This window comes from Haliotis cracherodii, unplaced genomic scaffold (assembly GCF_022045235.1).
Source record: "Haliotis cracherodii isolate W230 unplaced genomic scaffold, xgHalCrac1.p SCAF_11, whole genome shotgun sequence".
NCBI classification, from domain to species: domain Eukaryota; kingdom Metazoa; phylum Mollusca; class Gastropoda; order Lepetellida; family Haliotidae; genus Haliotis; species Haliotis cracherodii.
This window is the reverse complement of record NW_027266266.1, coordinates 39575361-39596796: the sequence shown is the minus strand read 5'-3', so window position 1 is coordinate 39596796 and position 21436 is coordinate 39575361. Positions and strand designations below refer to the sequence as shown.

The 21436-nt window shown below is 41.2% G+C and overlaps 1 protein-coding gene across 3 annotated transcripts in view; it reads right to left on the bottom strand.

Annotated features, from left to right (window-relative positions):
- Positions 1 to 3284: 3284 nt before the first annotated feature.
- LOC139456487 (dentin sialophosphoprotein-like) overlaps positions 3285 to 21436 on the bottom strand; it is a 41646-nt gene continuing 23494 nt past the window's right edge. For all 3 annotated transcript variants that reach the window (XM_071238223.1, XM_071238222.1, XM_071238225.1), the window contains exons 10-12: positions 9621 to 9714; positions 8583 to 8660; positions 3285 to 7942 (exon numbers count right to left, since the gene is read on the bottom strand). In XM_071238223.1, the coding sequence (XP_071094324.1) occupies positions 7917 to 7942; positions 8583 to 8660; positions 9621 to 9714 (198 nt within the window). In that variant the 3' untranslated portion in view covers positions 3285 to 7916. The remainder of the gene's footprint in view (positions 7943 to 8582; positions 8661 to 9620; positions 9715 to 21436) is intronic.

The window sequence follows — 21436 nt, the reverse complement described above, 5'->3', positions numbered from 1 at the left end:
ACAGGTACTCGTGGCCAGGACAGATTTTAAGACACAGGTACTCGATGCCAGGACAGGTTTTGAGACACAGGTACCAGAGGCCAGGACATATATTTGAGATGCAGGTACCCAAGTCCATTATTGTCTCCCCCTCAGAGTCCTACACACAGTGATCACTCCCATGAACACACAGATATGTGGAGATCTGGGGGGAAGTTGAAATGCAAGCCAGTGAAGCCATCAAGTGATCTCATCGGCAGATCCATAGGGGGGGGGGGGGGGGGGGGGGGGGGGGAGACATGTTGCCCTTGCTGCAGACTCCTATCATGTGTGTTCCCTTTGTGACATGGCAAGTCTCACTCCCCTTTTTAAAACCCTCATACTGCCTCTGGATCTGATATTGTTAACAGGACTTCAACTTCCTGCCCAAACTCATCTGAATCAATTGTGATACACAGTGAAGAAACAATGAACAACACTGGTTAAGTGGCAAGAACATTCACATACACAAACTGAAAGTAAAACTCCACTAACCCGTATAGATCTACACTGATAACTTAAATCAGTTATTGATGCAAAACAAAAATCTATGTAATTATATAAATGTAAGTAATTATATAATTCTTCTATGTAATTATAAGAGTATAATTGTATGAGTAAAATGCGAAATGTCTACCTTTAAATGTTATTCCCCAAAACTGACATGTTACAATCTACTACCTTGATACATCATCTTGCATCACAACTGGATCTACAACACCACCAGGAACATTTTAAAAGTATCTTATGTGTAGAAAAATAAAAAGGTCAACAAAAAAAAAAAGTTTTCATCAATATCAGAACACAGGCATTCTTAAAGTATGGCACTATTATTAACCAGAAAGTCACCTGTGTCCACAATCCCAATACTTCCAGGTACCCATACTATGGATGTCCGACATCCATGAAGCTAGTGAGGGCTAGACGTGGTCCCTGTAGCACTGAGTGAGTGAGTGAGTATGGCTTTACGCCCCTTTTAGCAATATTCCAGCAATATCAGGGTGGGGGACACCAGAAATGGGCTTCATACATTGTACCCATGTCGGGAATCGAACCCAGGTCTTCGGTGTGAAGAGCGAACGCTTAAACCACTAGGCTACCCGACCGCCCCCTGTAGCACTGAACACTGATATAACACTTGCAGTGTGACCATAATGGAACACTATTTAAAACACTCTAAAAATGATTAGGAAATTGATACCAAACAAATACACATAGCTAAGGCCCCAATAAACCGATTATTTGTTCTTTATTTTTATCTGACATTTTTTCTAAATTTTCTAAATGACAACAAAATCATGTAATATAATATTTTTTTAAATATCTCCTGATATGCATTTCAGACCGATTGTCCACGACTGTTTAACACTGCAATGCCAGATAATACACATCACAGTTTGTCACAAGTGATTATTTCACAACTTCGGTAAGGAAGTAGAAGCAAGACTATACTTAAATATGGTCATACAGAAAAATTCACACATACACAGGCATATCTTTCACAAGGAAAAAATAGTCTCTGGTTAGTGTATTCACAACTGTTAGCATCACCAATACTCCCGCAACTATCACAAATAAGCTAATCTCAACTTCTAAATGTATACAAACAACTGATAACAAAACATGGAATACCTCGGACATGATACAGTTTGCCCACTAAAAACAGAAACATGAAAGAAAAACAAGAAATGGTAAAGAAACTAAAACTGTATAAATGAGCGGTAAAAATACTGACTGTGCTGAAACAGATAGGCCTACTGAAGCACCACTTGGGCAGGGTATACACAGTATGGTGTGGACAAGGTGCATAGCCAGCATTAACATCAACATCGGTGGAAAGTGGCAAGGTTCAGTGGTGTTCTCGAGGTCCAAAATGTCCGCCACCACAACTTGTAGCAAGCACAAGCCACTGAACCTTTGCTAGAGTCTACATAACTTCTTCTAGAGGCATTAGGAAGTGGGAGTACAAATTAAGGATAAGATATATGGATGAACAACTTCTTTATTACAATGAGGAGCTAATGTTGCTGTGAAGGTTCTAACACCACTATCAAGCTGTAATAACACTGAAAAGTAGCTCCTAATCGTAATAAAGAGGTTGTTCCTCCATACATCTTATTCTACAGAATCTACATACAGTATTGGGCGTAATAAGCGCCCACGGCGATATTTGCTACTACATTGGCTAGTGAACAATCCCAATTAGCACCCTTCCGATTGATCAATGTATACAAGACATTTATTCGCATATAGTACGCAATCATGTGTTATATGCACCCTTAATTATGGGCAATTAAATTCTGAAAGAAATATGTCTGTTGTATATAAACATTTCAGGCTGTCAGCATAAACCACGAAATGTATCTTTCAACCCGTTTTTTTTTACCAAAATAATATTCTAATAAGAGCTCCCTATTTCTAATTTTGAGAACGCCCTTTGTGCTTATTACATCGAATACGGTATCTAAATATAAACTACTCAAAAGAAGAACACCCAATATTTCCAAATGACTGTAGTGCCTGTCCTAACATGACAGATTTACTGTAGCCATATAAAATAAAATTGGGCGCTCTCTAACTTCTTTTGAGTAATACACATTCAGAAAGACCCCTTTCAAAGCAATTGTGAATACTTCATGTTGTATACACAATGTCCCTTCATCACTGTGAAGACATTCAGCTATCATGCAGTGTAGTAGTGATGTGTGTCTATTTTGAATCCACCGATGACATGAAGCCATCTATATAACTCACGGAAATGTGATGTAAACTGAATGCTCATTGGACAGTCTCTCTTGCTTGAACCAGGCTGTTGTTTCATTGGTCACAAATAGCAACTACACTGTAAAGTGTCCCAATGTATTCACAGGCGAGGAGCGTAGTGTAGACACACCCATGACACATGGACAATGACTTCCAGCAAGATTTGATAACAGACATGAGAACCTCTGCAACATCTAACAGTAGTCAGATGTTCGCAATTTGAATAATGAACCTTGCCACTTTCAATACATATTAAAACCCTTCATGTGCTCTTTGAGGGAGACATACAGATGCAGCTGCATCGGTCATACAGATGCATCGGACATACAGATGCATCGGACATACAGATGCATCGGACATACAGATGCATCGGTCATACACATGCATCGGACTTACAGATGCATCGGACTTACAGATGCATCGGTCATACAGATGCATCGGACATACAGATGCATCGGTCATACAGATGCATCGGACATACAGATGCATCGGACATACGGATGCATCGGACATACAGATGCATCGGTCATACAGATGCATCGGACTTACAGATGCATCGGACATACAGATGCATCGGACATACAGATGCTTCGGACATACAGATGCTCGGACGTACAGATGCATCAGTCATACAGATGCATCGGACTTACAGATGCATCGGACATATAGATGCATCTGACTTACAGATGCTTAGAACATACAGATGCTTCAGACATACAGATGCATCGGACATACAGATGCTTCGGACGTACAGATGCATCGGACATACAGATGCTTCGGACATACAGATGCTTTGAACATACAGATGCATCGGACATACAGATGCATCGAACATACAGATGTGTTGGACACAAAGTCAAACATTCAAATCTCATTCACAGACCACAATGTAGGACAAAAGTATAAAAGGGACAAAATTTGGTAATAAAAATTAAGAAACAGTTATCAACATAAAGTGTTAATGTCTTGAAAACTTGTTTTCAAATGCAAACGGTCAAGAACAGTCAAGGAACTGATTCCATGCCACCAAAAAAAAAGTTACATAATGGAATTGATTTTCAACACTTTGAAATAAGAACATGGCTGTCTTGCCACATGCGGAGTGAGTGAGTGTGTTCGGTTGAAAACCGCTATGAACAGTATATGTATTTCTATTTTCACGGCATGTTCGCATGCTGTTTGGGGAAAGCCTGAAGTGACGCAGGTCTCAGACATTTTCTACTTTGGTGAAAACCACCAGCACCAATTGAAACTCACAAACCTTGAAACATAACCATGATAACGGGGAATCAAACCCCAATCATAGGTTCCTGGCATATCCAAGGGACACAACTCTGTACAGTGAACTCCGACACTTAAGATTGGTTGGCAGGAACCATCAGCATCAAGAGATCAGTCTCTGCAGCATTACTGATAGATAATTACTGCCATGTTCAGCTGTGAAATATGTCTGCACAATGGCTGGATTTAATACTGGATTTTCAACTCCGTTTGATCATCACAAAACAAGGAGACGCTCAAGGCAAAGTGGGTACTGTCAAATTCCTAGTTGAGTGATCTGATGTGTATATACTAGCAGTCCTGTATGTCATACATCTCGATGAGTAGACATCTACATCCTACCACAAACAGATGGATACTGACCGAATGGGAGTCAAGTGTTGTCAAACAGGTGTGGTTCTCTAGCGTGTCCTGTGACACGTGAATAGCAACAGTTAGAATTGCTGGAGATCTCACAGACCGGCATATGGACAATCATTAGCACCTCAGCATTCAGCATCCATATAGTTCACTCAAAGAGCTCCTTACATGAAAGAAAAATAGTGTAAGAAAATAAAAAAGATAAAATTAACTATAAAGCTAAGCCATTTATGAAACATCAACGCATCGATAGCCAGTGTGGCAGTTGCCCTACCAGTCCTTGACTCATCTTGCCTATCAGTTACTGTAGCATGGCTGTAGCAGTTTGATAGGATTTGCTGCAACACAGCAGTTATCCCCCTTTCTTGATATGCACTCAAGCACTAAAACATCAAATGCAGTCAACATTAAATTTGTAAAAATCATAACAAAATTACAACATTAAAGCATTTCACCAATAAAGGGATTTCACAACATTTGTTTTGAGCAATCAGTCACTTACAGTGTCACAAATCTGATAATCTACAATCTACAACTACCAATCTCGTACATGATATCATTGTTAAGCAATAAGCCTGTGAAGGAATCTGACCACCCAATGACTACAATGTATGTGCAAAAGAAATCAACAGCCATGTATATTGCTAGAGACTGCATAATAACTGGTTTCAGAGTGAGGTGATGAGGAAAGGACATGAGAGAAATGTACAGGGTAATCACAGTCAGTAGGAAGCTGTACAACACGGGGGAGGCCCATGCTTGAAATCTACCAATTTCAGATCCCTTACCCCGATATTATTCCTCTCTGTGCGAAGATCTGACAACACCTCCATCACACCTTTCGTCAGGCTGACCTGAGCAGTTTTTGACCGCCCAATTTGTGACAAGGATGAGTGGATTCTTAAGCCAATCAGATATTAGTTTCTTAAAATGGATCAGCTTCTTTTCTTTTCTACCTTGATTCAGAATTTTTAATCGTAGTCAAAGAAAACCCACAAAAATACGCCCTTGACATACCATCATTTTGGGTGTAGATGCAAATGGCAGTCATAAATATCAGAATTCATAAAATAGCCACAATATATTATAGAGCAGCTTTATTTATTTCTTTTGCATTTGGAACTGCCCAATTGCATTGGTTTTAGAGAGGCAGAAATAAGATATGAGTGTGTGAATGCTTCCCTCACTCATACAGAGAATCGAGAAGCCTCAATGCTGATGGGGATGATCATAAAGTTCCTATGGATCTGTCCTCAGATCTTTATGCAGAGAGGTATGGTATCGTAGGAAAAGATCTGATCGTTATAAATTGGAAATCTACAACACTATCTACAAGTGAGTATTTCGTTTGTCTTTGCTTTAACAGACTGAGTAGTTACCATTGGTTATACACAAAACTGAAGGACCTGACCATCCTCGATTATCCAGAGTTTATTATCTCCATTCCGTTACAATAAAATCCATGAACCCCTTCACCACCATTGCTGTCCAATCCAAGTACCGGTACTCGTAAGTGAGAGAAAGTGAGAGAAATGTGCAGAGCCAGAGATAAGAGAGACGAAGATGAGGATGTCACTTCCAAAGCAAAAAGGTTCCAGGGTATTTATCACATACAGAGACTTATCTAGATTCCAAACTTGGCAGGTAAATTGGGATTTTTTTAAAGTTCTCATTTTCCTAAATTATGAGGTATCTTAACAGTGCAATAATGTAAAACTAAGCATTAAAGGCTGTTCCTCTTCATTGGTCTGGTTCCCAATGACAAGTTACAATGACAAAGCACAAGTTACCTTCACAAAGCCATACATTAGTTATAACAACATTAACATCATTGGGAATGTCTTAATTCCAATTTTGGAATGTTTACTGACATTTCCTGCAAACTTGGGCCTGAATGTCAGCCTTTTAACAGGTCTTGGCAAATCCCTGTACTAGAATGGTTATATAGTACCCTGGATTAAAGAGGATGGGACCTGCCAGGCATCATGCCATTACATCAGTACACAATTTATAAAAAAAACAAGATTGCATTGAAACTGTCTTGAACAACTTTTGCAACGATTCATTAACAAAAAAATACTATCAACAGCAGCGATTCTAAAACAACTCATAACTAATACTAAATTCATATAAATTGCCCCCTGATGTTCTTCTACAAAGGATATGACTATAAATCTAGAAAGGATATCAAGATGAATCTACAAAGGATATCACTATGAATCTATAAAGGATATCAAGATGAATCTACAAAGGATATCACCATGAATCTATAAAGGATATCAATATGAATCTACAAAGGATATCACCATGAATCTTTAAGGATATCAATATAAATCTACAAAGGATATCCAGGAAATATTAATAAACTATAAACATAATATAAACAATGTCAAACAACTATATATGTCAGTGTAGGTAAGGCACACTAAGTATAGCAAGCTCGGGATGTCACAACAACCAAAGTATGCTAATATTAATATGAACAGCAACTCAACACTTCACTACAACCACATTATATATAACATGTTCATCACATGAACAATGCAAACCGTTTCTGGTAAACAGATTCAGTGGACACTGAATTAACACCAGAAGTGACACAACTATTAATCCTTTCAGATTTGTCCTCTAATCGAGTTTTGTGTCGCCGCAATTATCATGTGACCTTGACATACTAAATATTGCCAGGTTGGTTTCACCTGTGTCTACATGTGACCTGTCTCCAAACACAACATACATGCCAATTACAACTCCTCTTGAGCCTTTAAATGTGACTTTGACCTACTCTGGGTGTTTGAAATTCAACTGAATTTACAGCCGTGTCTTTTGAGGAATTTGACATAAATATGTATAATTTGTTGAGTTATCATTGCCTGGAAATGTTCATATGATGGCAAAATCTAATACCAACTGATGGGACACCCTTGCACACACTCTAGTGGTTGATGATCAGGTGAGCTAATATGTACAGCATCAGGTGAGCTAATACAGCAACATCACTGACATATCAATCCAAGACAAATCACACAATGAAGGATTAGACATCAGAAGAGAGTGCAAGTATATACATACATACATGTATGCTGTAATACAATTCACTGCATCCATAGTAACTGTCATAAGTTTTAGGCCAAATATTCTCTTGACAATTTGACGATAACTTGAAGATGGAGCTGTATGCTGTGTTGAAAGACAACCCACACGGACATTGCAAAACCTGGTCTTTATAATATTTGAGTCTCTGACGTTGACATATGTCTAGAATTAACAATAAGTAATATACAACAATTTGAGCACCATTAACACTTAAGATTGCTTAAGAGTAGTGAATAACAGTGGAATGATGAGAGATGACTACACAGGGGTGTGGTCCCTCCCTGGGCACACCCTGCCCTAGGGGTGTCCAGCTCACTGTACAAGCTTCACATCACGAGCTGCTGAGCAGGAAGGATGAAGGACTTTATATAGGATTTGTTGTTTTAAGATTCTCGTCTTCACTTCTGCCCAATCAGTCCGGACTCTGAAAATACAAACCAGGGACTCTCAAACTATATCAGTGATGATCAGGTCCACATGGAACTAGTCATGTAGTTCCCATCTTCCCGAGGCAAGGGAGGTAACGGACTGTAAAAGTCCAGTTTCCAGTCTAGTTCGGCAAGGGTGGAAACTGGACTTTTGTAGTCAGTTAATTTCCTTGCCGTGGGAAAACGGAGTAGCCTTAGTGATGTAGAGGTTTAAATTTACATGAAATAGGAATTTCCCACTTCCCATTTGAGAATTTTTACAGATATTTAGGCTGAATATCTGCCTCTGATCAGGTCTAGAGAAATCCCTGCAAAGTTAATGTAACAAGCAGCATCCTTGAATGTATTTGTTAAATACATGAGTTCTGCTTGATCACTAGAAGCAGAACACTATAATCTTTGTCTATGTGACGTCAGTTAATACATAGTTGATTGCATGTGAAGTATCTTTGCATATCTAACAACGTGTATATTTACCCTGAAGTATATCTTTCATAATGTTTGATCGGACTCCTGGCATGACCCTGTCTACAGACTCAAGTGGCTGATCGTATATGATGTTTGTGTCTCCTTGTATTCTTTGACAATATCTCTCCTCAATAAACTTCACACACAACAAGTGGAAGTTGTACTCACTGACAAGCCTTGCTCTGCGTTGTTCTGCTTGCATGGCCCACTCCGGCTGCTTGCTGTCGGGGCTAGCCTTGGTATCTCCTGAACAACACAAGCAGATTCTTGTATAAGAATTCAGCTAGAACTGGCACAGTTGGTCGCTTAATACTGAAGGATCAGTATCATTAGCATAAGTGTTTGCAAGTTTAATATCAAGTGATAGTTCCTGTTGGAGAAAAACAAGTCAATATCCATATCATAGAAAATGATAAAGTGGAATAGCAGAGTGCCTGACAGTGCTTCTTTGTGTCTGGTTAAGTGCCTGTGTGTCTGACTGAATGTGTGTCTGTGCATGTCTGAACACATCTGTGTCTATGTGTATGCCTGTATATCTTACTGAGTGCATATATGTCCGACTGAGGGCCTGTGTGTCTGACTGAGGATCCTAGTGTGTCTGTGTTTGACTGAATGTGTGTCTAACTGAGGATCCTTGTGCCTGTCCGAACCCATCTGCGTCTGAGTGTGTGCCTGCATGTCTTACTGAGGGCCTGTGTGTCTGACTGAGGATCCTTGTGCCTGTCCGAACCCATCTGCGTCTGAGTGTGTGCCTGCATGTCTTACTGAGGGCCTGTGTGTCTGACTGAGGAGCCTCGTGACTGTCTGAACCCATCTATGTCTGAGAGTCTACCTGCATGTCTAACCAAGGGCTGTGTGCCCGACTGAGAATCCTTGTGCCTGTCTGAACACATCTGTGTCTGAGTGTGTGCCTGCATGTCTTACTGAGGGCCTGTGTGTCTGACTGAGGAGCCTCGTGACTGTCTGAACACATCTGTGTCTGAGTGTGTGCCTGCATGTCTTACTGAGTGCATGTGTGTCTGACTGAGGAGCCTCGTGACTGTCTGAACACATCTGTGTCTGAGTGTGTGCCTGCATGTCTTACTGAGTGCCTGTGTGTCTGACTGAGGAGCCTCGTGACTGTCTGAACACATCTGTGTCTGAGTGTGGGCCTGCATGTCTTACTGATTGCCTATGAAAGTGAGACAGAGTACTTTAATGTCTGACCTCCGGGTGACATCACTGGCCTCCTCTTCTTCTGTGACAGCTGGGCACGCCAGTTTGCTGCCACATCTGGTGAGTCGGACTTAGTAGGGGTGCCCTACAACAAACACCACCATGTTACATGTCACTAAGTAGGGGTGCCCTACAACAAACATCAACATGTTACATGTCACTTAGTAGGGGTGCCCTACAACAAACAACAACATGTTACATGTCACTTAGTAGGGGCGCCCTACAACAAACAACAACATGTTACATGTCACTTAGTAGGGGTGCCCTACAACAAACATCAACATGTTACATGTCACTTAGTAGGGGTGCCCTACAACAAACAACAACATGTTACATGTCACTTAGTAGGAGTGCCCTACAACAAACAACAACATGTTACATGTCACTTAGTAGGGGCGCCCTACAACAAACATCAACATGTTACATGTCACTTAGTAGGGGTGCCCTACAACAAACATCAACATGCTACATGTCACTTAGTAGGGGTGCCCTACAACAAACAACAACATGTTACATGTCACTTAGTAGGAGTGCCCTACAACAAACAACAACATGTTACATGTCACTTAGTAGGGGTGCCCTACAACAAACATCAACATGTTACATGTCACTTAGTAGGAGTGCCCTACAACAAACAACAACATGTTACATGTCACTTAGTAGGGGCGCCCTACAACAAACATCAACATGTTACATGTCACTTAGTAGGGGTGCCCTACAACAAACATCAACATGCTACATGTCACTTAGTAGGGGTGCCCTACAACAAACAACAACATGTTACATGTCACTAAGTAGGGGTGCCCTACAACAAACATCAACATGTTACATGTCACTAAGTAGGGGTGCCCTACAACAAACAACAACATGTTACATGTCACTAAGTAGGGGTGCCCTACAACAAACATCAACATGTTACATGTCACTAAGTAGGGGTGCCCTACAACAAACAACAACATGTTACATGTCACTAAGTAGGGGTGCCCTACAACAAACATCAACATGTTACATGTCACTTAGTAGGGGTGCCCTACAACAAACAACAACATGTTACATGTCACTTAGTAGGGGTGCCCTACAACAAACACCAACATGTTACATGTCACTTAGTAGGGGTGCCCTACAACAAACACCAACATGTTACATGTCACTTAGTAGGGGTGCCCTACAACAAACAACAACATGTTACATGTCACTTAGTAGGGGTGCCCTACAACAAACATCAACATGTTACATGTCACTTAGTAGGGGTGCCCTACAACAAACACCAACATGTTACATGTCACTTAGTAGGGGTGCCCTACAACAAACAACAACATGTTACATGTCACTTAGTAGGAGTGCCCTACAACAAACATCAACATGTTACATGTCACTTAGTAGGAGTGCCCTACAACAAACATCAACATGTTACATGTCACTAAGTAGGGGTGCCCTACAACAAACATCAACATGTTACATGTCACTAAGTAGGGGTGCCCTACAACAAACATCAACATGTTACATGTCACTTAGTAGGGGTGCCCTACAACAAACATCAACATGTTACATGTCACTTAGTAGGGGTGCCCTACAACAAACATCAACATGTTACATGTCACTAAGTAGGGGTGCCCTACAACAAACATCAACATGTTACATGTCACTTAGTAGGGGTGCCCTACAACAAACACCAACACGTTACATGTCACTTAGTAGGGGTGCCCTACAACAAACATCAACATGTTACATGTCACTTAGTAGGAGTGCCCTACAACAAACATCAACATGTTACATGTCACTTAGTAGGGGTGCCCTACAACAAACATCAACATGTTACATGTCACTTAGTAGGGGTGCCCTACAACAAACATCAACATGTTACATGTCACTTAGTAGGGGTGCCCTACAACAAACATCAACATGTTACATGTCACTAAGTAGGGGTGCCCTACAACAAACATCAACATGTTACATGTCACTTAGTAGGAGTGCCCTACAACAAACATCAACATGTTACATGTCACTTAGTAGGGGTGCCCTACAACAAACATCAACATGTTACATGTCACTTAGTAGGGGTGCCCTACAACAAACATCAACATGTTACATGTCACTAAGTAGGGGTGCCCTACAACAAACACCAACATGTTACATGTCACTTAGTAGGGGTGCCCTACAACAAACATCAACATGTTACATGTCACTTAGTAGGGGTGCCCTACAACAAACACCAACATGTTACATGTCACTAAGTAGGGGTGCCCTACAACAAACATCAACATGTTACATGTCACTTAGTAGGGGTGCCCTACAACAAACATCAACATGTTACATGTCACTAAGTAGGGGTGCCCTACAACAAACACCAACATGTTACATGTCACTTAGTAGGGGTGCCCTACAACAAACATCAACATGTTACATGTCACTTAGTAGGAGTGCCCTACAACAAACATCAACATGTTACATGTCACTTAGTAGGAGTGCCCTACAACAAACATCAACATGTTACATGTCACTTAGTAGGGGTGCCCTACAACAAACACCAACATGTTACATGTCACTTAGTAGGGGTGCCCTACAACAAACAACAACATGTTACATGTCACTTAGTAGGAGTGCCCTACAACAAACATCAACATGTTACATGTCACTTAGTAGGAGTGCCCTACAACAAACATCAACATGTTACATGTCACTTAGTAGGAGTGCCCTACAACAAACATCAACATGTTACATGTCACTTAGTAGGAGTGCCCTACAACAAACAACAACATGTTACATGTCACTTAGTAGGGGTGCCCTACAACAAACATCAACATGTTACATGTCACTAAGTAGGGGTGCCCTACAACAAACAACAACATGTTACATGTCACTTAGTAGGAGTGCCCAACAACAAACATCAACATGTTACATGTCACTTAGTAGGGGTGCCCTACAACAAACAACAACATGTTACATGTCACTAAGTAGGGGTGCCCTACAACAAACATCAACATGTTACATGTCACTTAGTAGGGGTGCCCTACAACAAACAACAACATGTTACATGTCACTAAGTAGGGGTGCCCTACAACAAACAACAACATGTTACATGTCACTAAGTAGGGGTGCCCTACAACAAACATCAACATGTTACATGTCACTTAGTAGGGGTGCCCTACAACAAACAACAACATGTTACATGTCACTTAGTAGGGGTGCCCTACAACAAACATCAACATGTTACATGTCACTTAGTAGGGGTGCCCTACAACAAACACCAACATGTTACATGTCACTAAGTAGGGGTGCCCTACAACAAACAACAACATGTTACATGTCACTTAGTAGGGGTGCCCTACAACAAACATCAACATGTTACATGTCACTTAGTAGGGGTGCCCTACAACAAACACCAACATGTTACATGTCACTAAGTAGGGGTGCCCTACAACAAACAACAACATGTTACATGTCACTTAGTAGGGGTGCCCTACAACAAACATCAACATGTTACATGTCACTAAGTAGGGGTGCCCTACAACAAACATCAACATGTTACATGTCACTAAGTAGGGGTGCCCTACAACAAACATCAACATGTTACATGTCACTTAGTAGGAGTGCCCTACAACAAACAACAACATGTTACATGTCACTTAGTAGGGGTGCCCTACAACAAACATCAACATGTTACATGTCACTTAGTAGGGGTGCCCTACAACAAACAACAACATGTTACATGTCACTAAGTAGGGGTGCCCTACAACAAACATCAACATGTTACATGTCACTTAGTAGGGGTGCCCTACAACAAACACCAACATGTTACATGTCACTTAGTAGGGGTGCCCTACAACAAACACCAACATGTTACATGTCACTTAGTAGGGGTGCCCTACAACAAACACCAACATGTTACATGTCACTTAGTAGGGGTGCCCTACAACAAACAACAACATGTTACATGTCACTAAGTAGGGGTGCCCTACAACAAACATCAACATGTTACATGTCACTAAGTAGGGGTGCCCTACAACAAACAACAACATGTTACATGTCACTAAGTAGGGGTGCCCTACAACAAACAACAACATGTTATATGTCACTTAGTAGGGGTGCCCTACAACAAACATCAACATGTTACATGTCACTTAGTAGGGGTGCCCTACAACAAACACCAACATGTTACATGTCACTAAGTAGGGGTGCCCTACAACAAACACCAACATGTTACATGTCACTTAGTAGGAGTGCCCTACAACAAACATCAACATGTTACATGTCACTTAGTAGGGGTGCCCTACAACAAACATCAACATGTTACATGTCACTAAGTAGGGGTGCCCTACAACAAACACCAACATGTTACATGTCACTTAGTAGGGGTGCCCTACAACAAACACCAACATGTTACATGTCACTTAGTAGGGGTGCCCTACAACAAACAACAACATGTTACATGTCACTTAGTAGGAGTGCCCTACAACAAACACCAACATGTTACATGTCACTAAGTAGGGGTGCCCTACAACAAACAACAACATGTTACATGTCACTAAGTAGGGGTGCCCTACAACAAACAACAACATGTTACATGTCACTAAGTAGGGGTGCCCTACAACAAACACCAACATGTTACATGTCACTTAGTAGGGGTGCCCTACAACAAACATCAACATGTTACATGTCACTTAGTAGGGGTGCCCTACAACAAACACCAACATGTTACATGTCACTTAGTAGGGGTGCCCTACAACAAACACCAACATGTTACATGTCACTAAGTAGGGGTGCCCTACAACAAACACCAACATGTTACATGTCACTTAGTAGGGGTGCCCTACAACAAACACCAACATGTTACATGTCACTTAGTAGGGGTGCCCTACAACAAACACCACCATGTTACATGTCACTTAGTAGGGGTGCCCTACAACAAACATCAACATGTTACATGTCACTTAGTAGGGGTGCCCTACAACAAACATCAACATGTTACATGTCACTTAGTAGGGGTGCCCTACAACAAACATCAACATGTTACATGTCACTTAGTAGGGGTGCCCTACAACAAACACCACCATGTTACATGTCACTTAGTAGGGGTGCCCTACAACAAACATCAACATGTTACATGTCACTTAGTAGGGGTGCCCTACAACAAACATCAACATGTTACCTGTCACTTAGTAGGGGTGCCCTACAACAAACATCAACATGTTACATGTCACTTAGTAGGGGTGCCCTACAACAAACATCAACATGTTACATGTCACTTAGTAGGGGTGCCCTACAACAAACACCAACATGTTACATGTCACTTAGTAGGGGTGCCCTACAACAAACACCACCATGTTACATGTCACTTAGTAGGGGTGCCCTACAACAAACACCAACATGTTACATGTCACTAAGTAGGGGTGCCCTACAACAAACATCAACATGTTACATGTCACTTAGTAGGGGTGCCCTACAACAAACATCAACATGTTACATGTCACTTAGTAGGGGTGCCCTACAACAAACATCAACATGTTACATGTCACTTAGTAGGGGTGCCCTACAACAAACATCAACATGTTACATGTCACTTAGTAGGGGTGCCCTACAACAAACACCAACATGTTACATGTCACTTAGTAGGGGTGCCCTACAACAAACATCAACATGTTACATGTCACTTAGTAGGGGTGCCCTACAACAAACATCAACATGTTACATGTCACTTAGTAGGGGTGCCCTACAACAAACATCAACATGTTACCTGTCACTTAGTAGGGGTGCCCTACAACAAACACCAACATGTTACATGTCACTTAGTAGGGGTGCCCTACAACAAACACCAACATGTTACATGTCACTTAGTAGGGGTGCCCTGCAACAAACACCAACATGTTACATGTCACTTAGTAGGGGTGCCCTACAACAAACACCAACATGTTACATGTCACTAAGTAGGGGTGCCCTACAACAAACATCAACATGTTACATGTCACTTAGTAGGGGTGCCCTACAACAAACACCAATATGTTACATGTCACTTAGTAGGGGTGCCCTACAACAAACACCAACATGTTACATGTCACTTAGTAGGGGTGCCCTACAACAAACACCAACATGTTACATGTCACTTAGTAGGGGTGCCCTACAACAAACATCAACATGTTACATGTCACTTAGTAGGGGTGCCCTACAACAAACACCAATATGTTACATGTCACTTAGTAGGGGTGCCCTACAACAAACACCAACATGTTACATGTCACTTAGTAGGGGTGCCCTACAACAAACACCAACATGTTACATGTCACTTAGTAGGGGTGCCCTACAACAAACATCAACATGTTACATGTCACTTAGTAGGGGTGCCCTACAACAAACACCAACATGTTACATGTCACTTAGTAGGGGTGCCCTACAACAAACATCAACATGTTACATGTCACTTAGTAGGGGTGCCCTACAACAAACATCAACATGTTACCTGTCACTTAGTAGGGGTGCCCTACAACAAACACCACCATGTTACATGTCACTTAGTAGGGGTGCCCTACAACAAACACCAACATGTTACATGTCACTTAGTAGGGGTGCCCTACAACAAACACCAATATGTTACATGTCACTTAGTAGGGGTGCCCTACAACAAACACCAACATGTTACATGTCACTTAGTAGGGGTGCCCTACAACAAACACCAACATGTTACATGTCACTTAGTAGGGGTGCCCTACAACAAACACCAACATGTTACATGTCACTTAGTAGGGGTGCCCTACAACAAACACCAATATGTTACATGTCACTTAGTAGGGGTGCCCTACAACAAACATCAACATGTTACATGTCACTTAGTAGGGGTGCCCTACAACAAACATCAACATGTTACCTGTCACTTAGTAGGGGTGCCCTACAACAAACACCACCATGTTACATGTCACTTAGTAGGGGTGCCCTACAACAAACACCAACATGTTACATGTCACTTAGTAGGGGTGCCCTACAACAAACACCAACATGTTACATGTCACTTAGTAGGTGGTTTAAAGACATGCCAAAGAGGGAACAGATAGCGGAAACGCATCTTCCTTCGCGGAAATAAGTATTGCATTGCACGGGCTGCCCGAGCACGTGCGGAGCGAGGAGATTGGAATTGCTTGAGTTATCGTCACTTTGGTTTGGAGATGTCGTCGCGATAGGACGTACATTCGTCACTTTGGTTTGATAGTTCGGCTCGATGGGAGGCATATTCGTCAGTTTTGGTTTTATATGTCGTCGCGATAGGACGTACATTGAACAGTTTCGTTCTATAGCTCGTCAAGGTAGGACGTAGTAGAACGTGTTAGTGGGCACAGGATGTCGCAATCGGGCGCAACAATGCTAGCCAAAATAGGGCTGGACTGATATAGGTTGATAGCAATAGATTTGAGAATCATATTAAGTTAAATTTGTCACATTTACATTTCTTCAGCTTTTATTAAGAGAATCACGTTTAGTTCCCCGAATTTATTATCTGAATTATTTCATATCAAGATAGTCACGTTTAGTTCCCCGCATACAACAGTGAGGGAATTCTCATTTTTGTTAATACTTAAAATTCCACTGCGCAACAATGGTAGCAGAGCGTGGTTTTCTGTTACATTTTCATTTGAACTAAAAGCTTTATTAGAATTGTATTAGATATCAGATAGACAGCTTAGACCAACTATGTCTGAAACTGGAATAGATAGCCAGTGTAGAGCAGATATGTCGGAAACTGGATCCCTCTCGGAGACGGCGGAACGAGTTCGTGTGTTGAAACAACTAAAGGCAGCAGCCAAATCTAGTTGTACCAAAGCTAGGAATAAGCTTACTACTTTGATAGAAAGTCAGGATCAACCATCACGGAAAGAGGTAAGGGATGGTGTCGATCAAATGAATGATCATTTTGTGAAAGCAATGGATGTTATGATAGAGCTATCAAGGGTTTATGTTAAACTGGAAGAACATGGTAATGTTAAAAAGTTGGATCAAGAAATAGATAGTTTGGAGGAAGAAAATAACTTTGCTCTTGAATCTGTAAAGGAATATCTACAAAGCAGATCAGGGTCTAACAGATCAGGAAATAGCTCTGTGTCCAGTAGAAGGTTAGGCAGGCTATATAGCATACCAAAGAGATCCCAGATTAAACAACAAAGTGTTGTATCTCCGCAGCAATCTGAAGTAGCCGACCGTGAACATTTGGTCTCTGAAGGACACAAACATGGTCAGAAGGATGAGCTAGCATTGCATGTTGGTAGGACAAAATGCCCAGGTAAGTCAGATAATAAGGCCATAGGGAACGACATGTGGAAACAGTTGAAACGTGTGTCGATACCTGTTTTCTCAGGTGATATAAAAACATATCAAAGTTGGAAGGCGGCTTTTATGACTTGCATAGATCAGTCCCCAGCCACACCTGAGTACAAGTTGTTGCAATTACGCCAATATCTCTCGGGCGAAGCGTTGAAATCAATTCAGTCTTTAGGCCACAGCTCAGTAGCTTATGATGTTGCACTAGAACGCCTTGAAAGAAAGTTTGGTGGGAAGAGGCGACAGATTGCAATCCAAAATGAGGAAATTAGTAATTTCAAACCAATTCGTGAAGGCCATGTTCAGGATCTAGAGAAATTCGCGGATATTTTGGATGTTGCAGTCGCAAACATCAGAGAATCTGACAGGGTAGAGGAGTTGGGTAATGGCCTGCTTTATGCCACTTTGTTGAAAAAGATGACTGAATTTATGGTCGCTCAATATCAAAGGTGGGTGTATGAAAGGGACAGACAGGAGTCAGTAGAGACTCTCAGAGAATGGATAATGTTAGAATCAGAATTTCAGATTGTTGCAAAGGAATCAGTACATGGATTGACTACACCAGGTAAGAGATCACAGGCAAAACAGAAAATGTCTAGCACATTTGTTAGTGATGTTAGTATCTGTGGTGTATGTGCTGAAGAGCATGACATTTGGAACTGCAAACTTTTCAAAGGTATGCTTGTTTCTGATAGATGGAACGAAGCCAAAAGATTGATGCTTTGTTTTCGTTGTCTTAGGGGCAATCATCTGGGTAACAGCTGTCGTCAAAATAGGCTGTGTGGTATATCAGGTTGTTCAAAGAACCACAACAGACTATTGCATAATGAAAACTCTGGAAAGAATGAGTTCATTGATAAGACTTCGCGTACCTACCAAAACAGAGATATAGCTAAACCACAAGTTGAGTCAGTGGTAAATTTGGGTCACGATGCAGAAAAATCAAAATCTCAAAAACGTGATCAAACTGAAACGTCTCATGCAACAATGCCACTGACGTCAAACACTTTGATGGCTCTTCGCACTGTTCCAGTGGTATTGAAAAATGGGACTAGGACCATTACAGTAAACGCTTTGTTGGATGATGCGAGCACAAAGTCTTACATTAATGCCGACATTGCAGCTGAGTTGGGTTTACAGGGTGAGCCAGAGAAGATCTTTGTAAATGTTTTAAATGGTCACACAGAATCGTTTGAGACAAAACCAGTAGAATTTAAGCTTGAAAGTGTCAGTGGTGATCTTAGTATTCAGATGTCTGCAATGACAACTAATGCTGTGACTGGCAATTTGCAAGCGATTGACTGGCAAAAGCACAGAAACAAATGGACACATTTACAAAGTATACCATTCCCAAAAGTATCAAAGCCTTGCAGGGTTGAATTGCTTATCGGTGTCGATCATTTGGATTTGCACCAGTCGTTTAGAGAGGTGACTGGGCATCCTGGTGATCCAGTTGCAAGACTTACCCCACTTGGATGGACATGCATAGGTAGCTTATCTGATCAAGGTAAGTTTGAACAAAGTAAATTTGTTAGTTCATTCTTCACTGACAGCAGCGATGTGGAGCTGACTGAGTTACTGCACAAGTTTTGGGAAATAGATCAAGGAAACCCAATATCACAAATGAAGCCTGATGATGAAAAGGTCTTAAAGTATGCCCATGAAACACTCACTCATAAGGATGGTCGATATGAAATAGGTATTCCTTGGAATGAAAATGCTCATTCACTGACTGACAACTATCTCATGGCTGTTAAACGTCTTAACAGTACGGAAAGGAAGTTGACAAAACATCCAGAAATAGCCAAGGCTTATGATGATATTATCTCTGAGTACTTGTCGAAAGGATACATTCGCAAAATTCAACAAGATGAATCATTTAGTGAAACAAGATGGTATCTTCCTCACTTTCCCATTTTGCGTCCAGATAGGAGTACCACAAAGGTTCGTATTGTGTTCGATGCATCAGCTAAACATGATGACCTATCTTTAAATGATGCAATACATGCAGGACCAAAGTTGCAAAGTGAGTTGTTTGATGTCTTACTCCGCTTCAGAAGACATCCAGTGGCACTTATCTGTGACATAGCTGAAATGTTTCTTCAGATCAGTATATCACCAAGTGATCGACCTTATCATAGATTCCTGTGGAGGTCAATGGATATGACTAGAAGTCCTGACGTGTATGAATTCGGTAGGGTTGTATTTGGAGTTACATCCTCTCCATTCTTGGCCCAGTTCGTGGCACAGGAAAATGCACGAGTTCATATCAAAGAATTTCCACTGGCTGCAGAAACTGTCATCAAATCAACATATATGGATGATAGTATGAATTCTGTTGAAGATGAAAAAAAGGGTCTAGAACTCTATGAACAGTTGAAAAACCTATGGTCTAAGGCGGGTATGCATGCCAGAAAGTGGATGTCTAATCACCTTGAGGTATTAGATGGCATACCTGAGGGAGATAGAGTAAATGAGGTTGATCTCAACAGAGGGCATTTGCCATCTGTGAAAACTCTTGGTTTGTTATGGATAGCCGCAAATGATTGGTTTACGTTTAGGGTAAACTTCCCTATAACACATGACAAAATCTCCAAAAGAGGTTTCCTTAGATATGTTGCCAAGGTTTTTGATCCGTTGGGTTTCATTGCACCATTCATTGTCACTGCTAAAGTAATCCTACAAGAGATGTGGATGGCGGGATTCGACTGGGATGATGAAGTAGATGAGGCATTGAGAAACAGAATAGAACAATGGCTAGGAGATCTAAATGGTCTAGAGACAGTACAGGTTCCCCGGTGTCTTTGCAGTGATAAAGACATCAGTTCTCTGACTTTACATACCTATGTTGATGCCTCGCAGATTGCATATGGAGCGGTTGTGTATGCAGTAACTGCTTATCCAAATGGTAACAAATTGAGCAGAATAGTAGCTTCAAAAAGCAGAGTTGCGCCACTGAAAGCTGTCAGTATACCCAGATTAGAATTAATGGCAGCGATTCTAGGGCTACGATTGGCACTGAATATCACGGAAGCACTTGATGTTGACTTGAAACAGGTGATATTCTGGTCAGACAACATGAACGTGTTATGCTGGATTAGAAATAACAGCAGAATTTTCAAACCTTTCGTGGCCAACAGGGTAGGTGAAATCCAGGATGTCACAAGTCCTTCACAGTGGAGACATACTCCAACAGAAGCAAATCCTGCTGACTTGATTAGTCGAGGAGCAACAGTTCAACAGTTGGTAGCTAGTTCATTGTGGTGGTCAGGTCCCTCTTATTTAATAAGAGATGAAACTGAATGGCCAGAAACTAAGCTGAAATCTATCAAGGTAGATGAACAAAGGGAGGTGAACAGAAACAGAATTCTATCTGCAAGTTTTGTTTCGGTGCCCTGTGAGTCATGGCGACTAGAACCCTCCAGATTCTCCTCGTGGAGAAGACTCACACGAGTGAATGCATGGGTTTACAGGTTCCTTCACAATTGTATAGCATCAAAAGATGA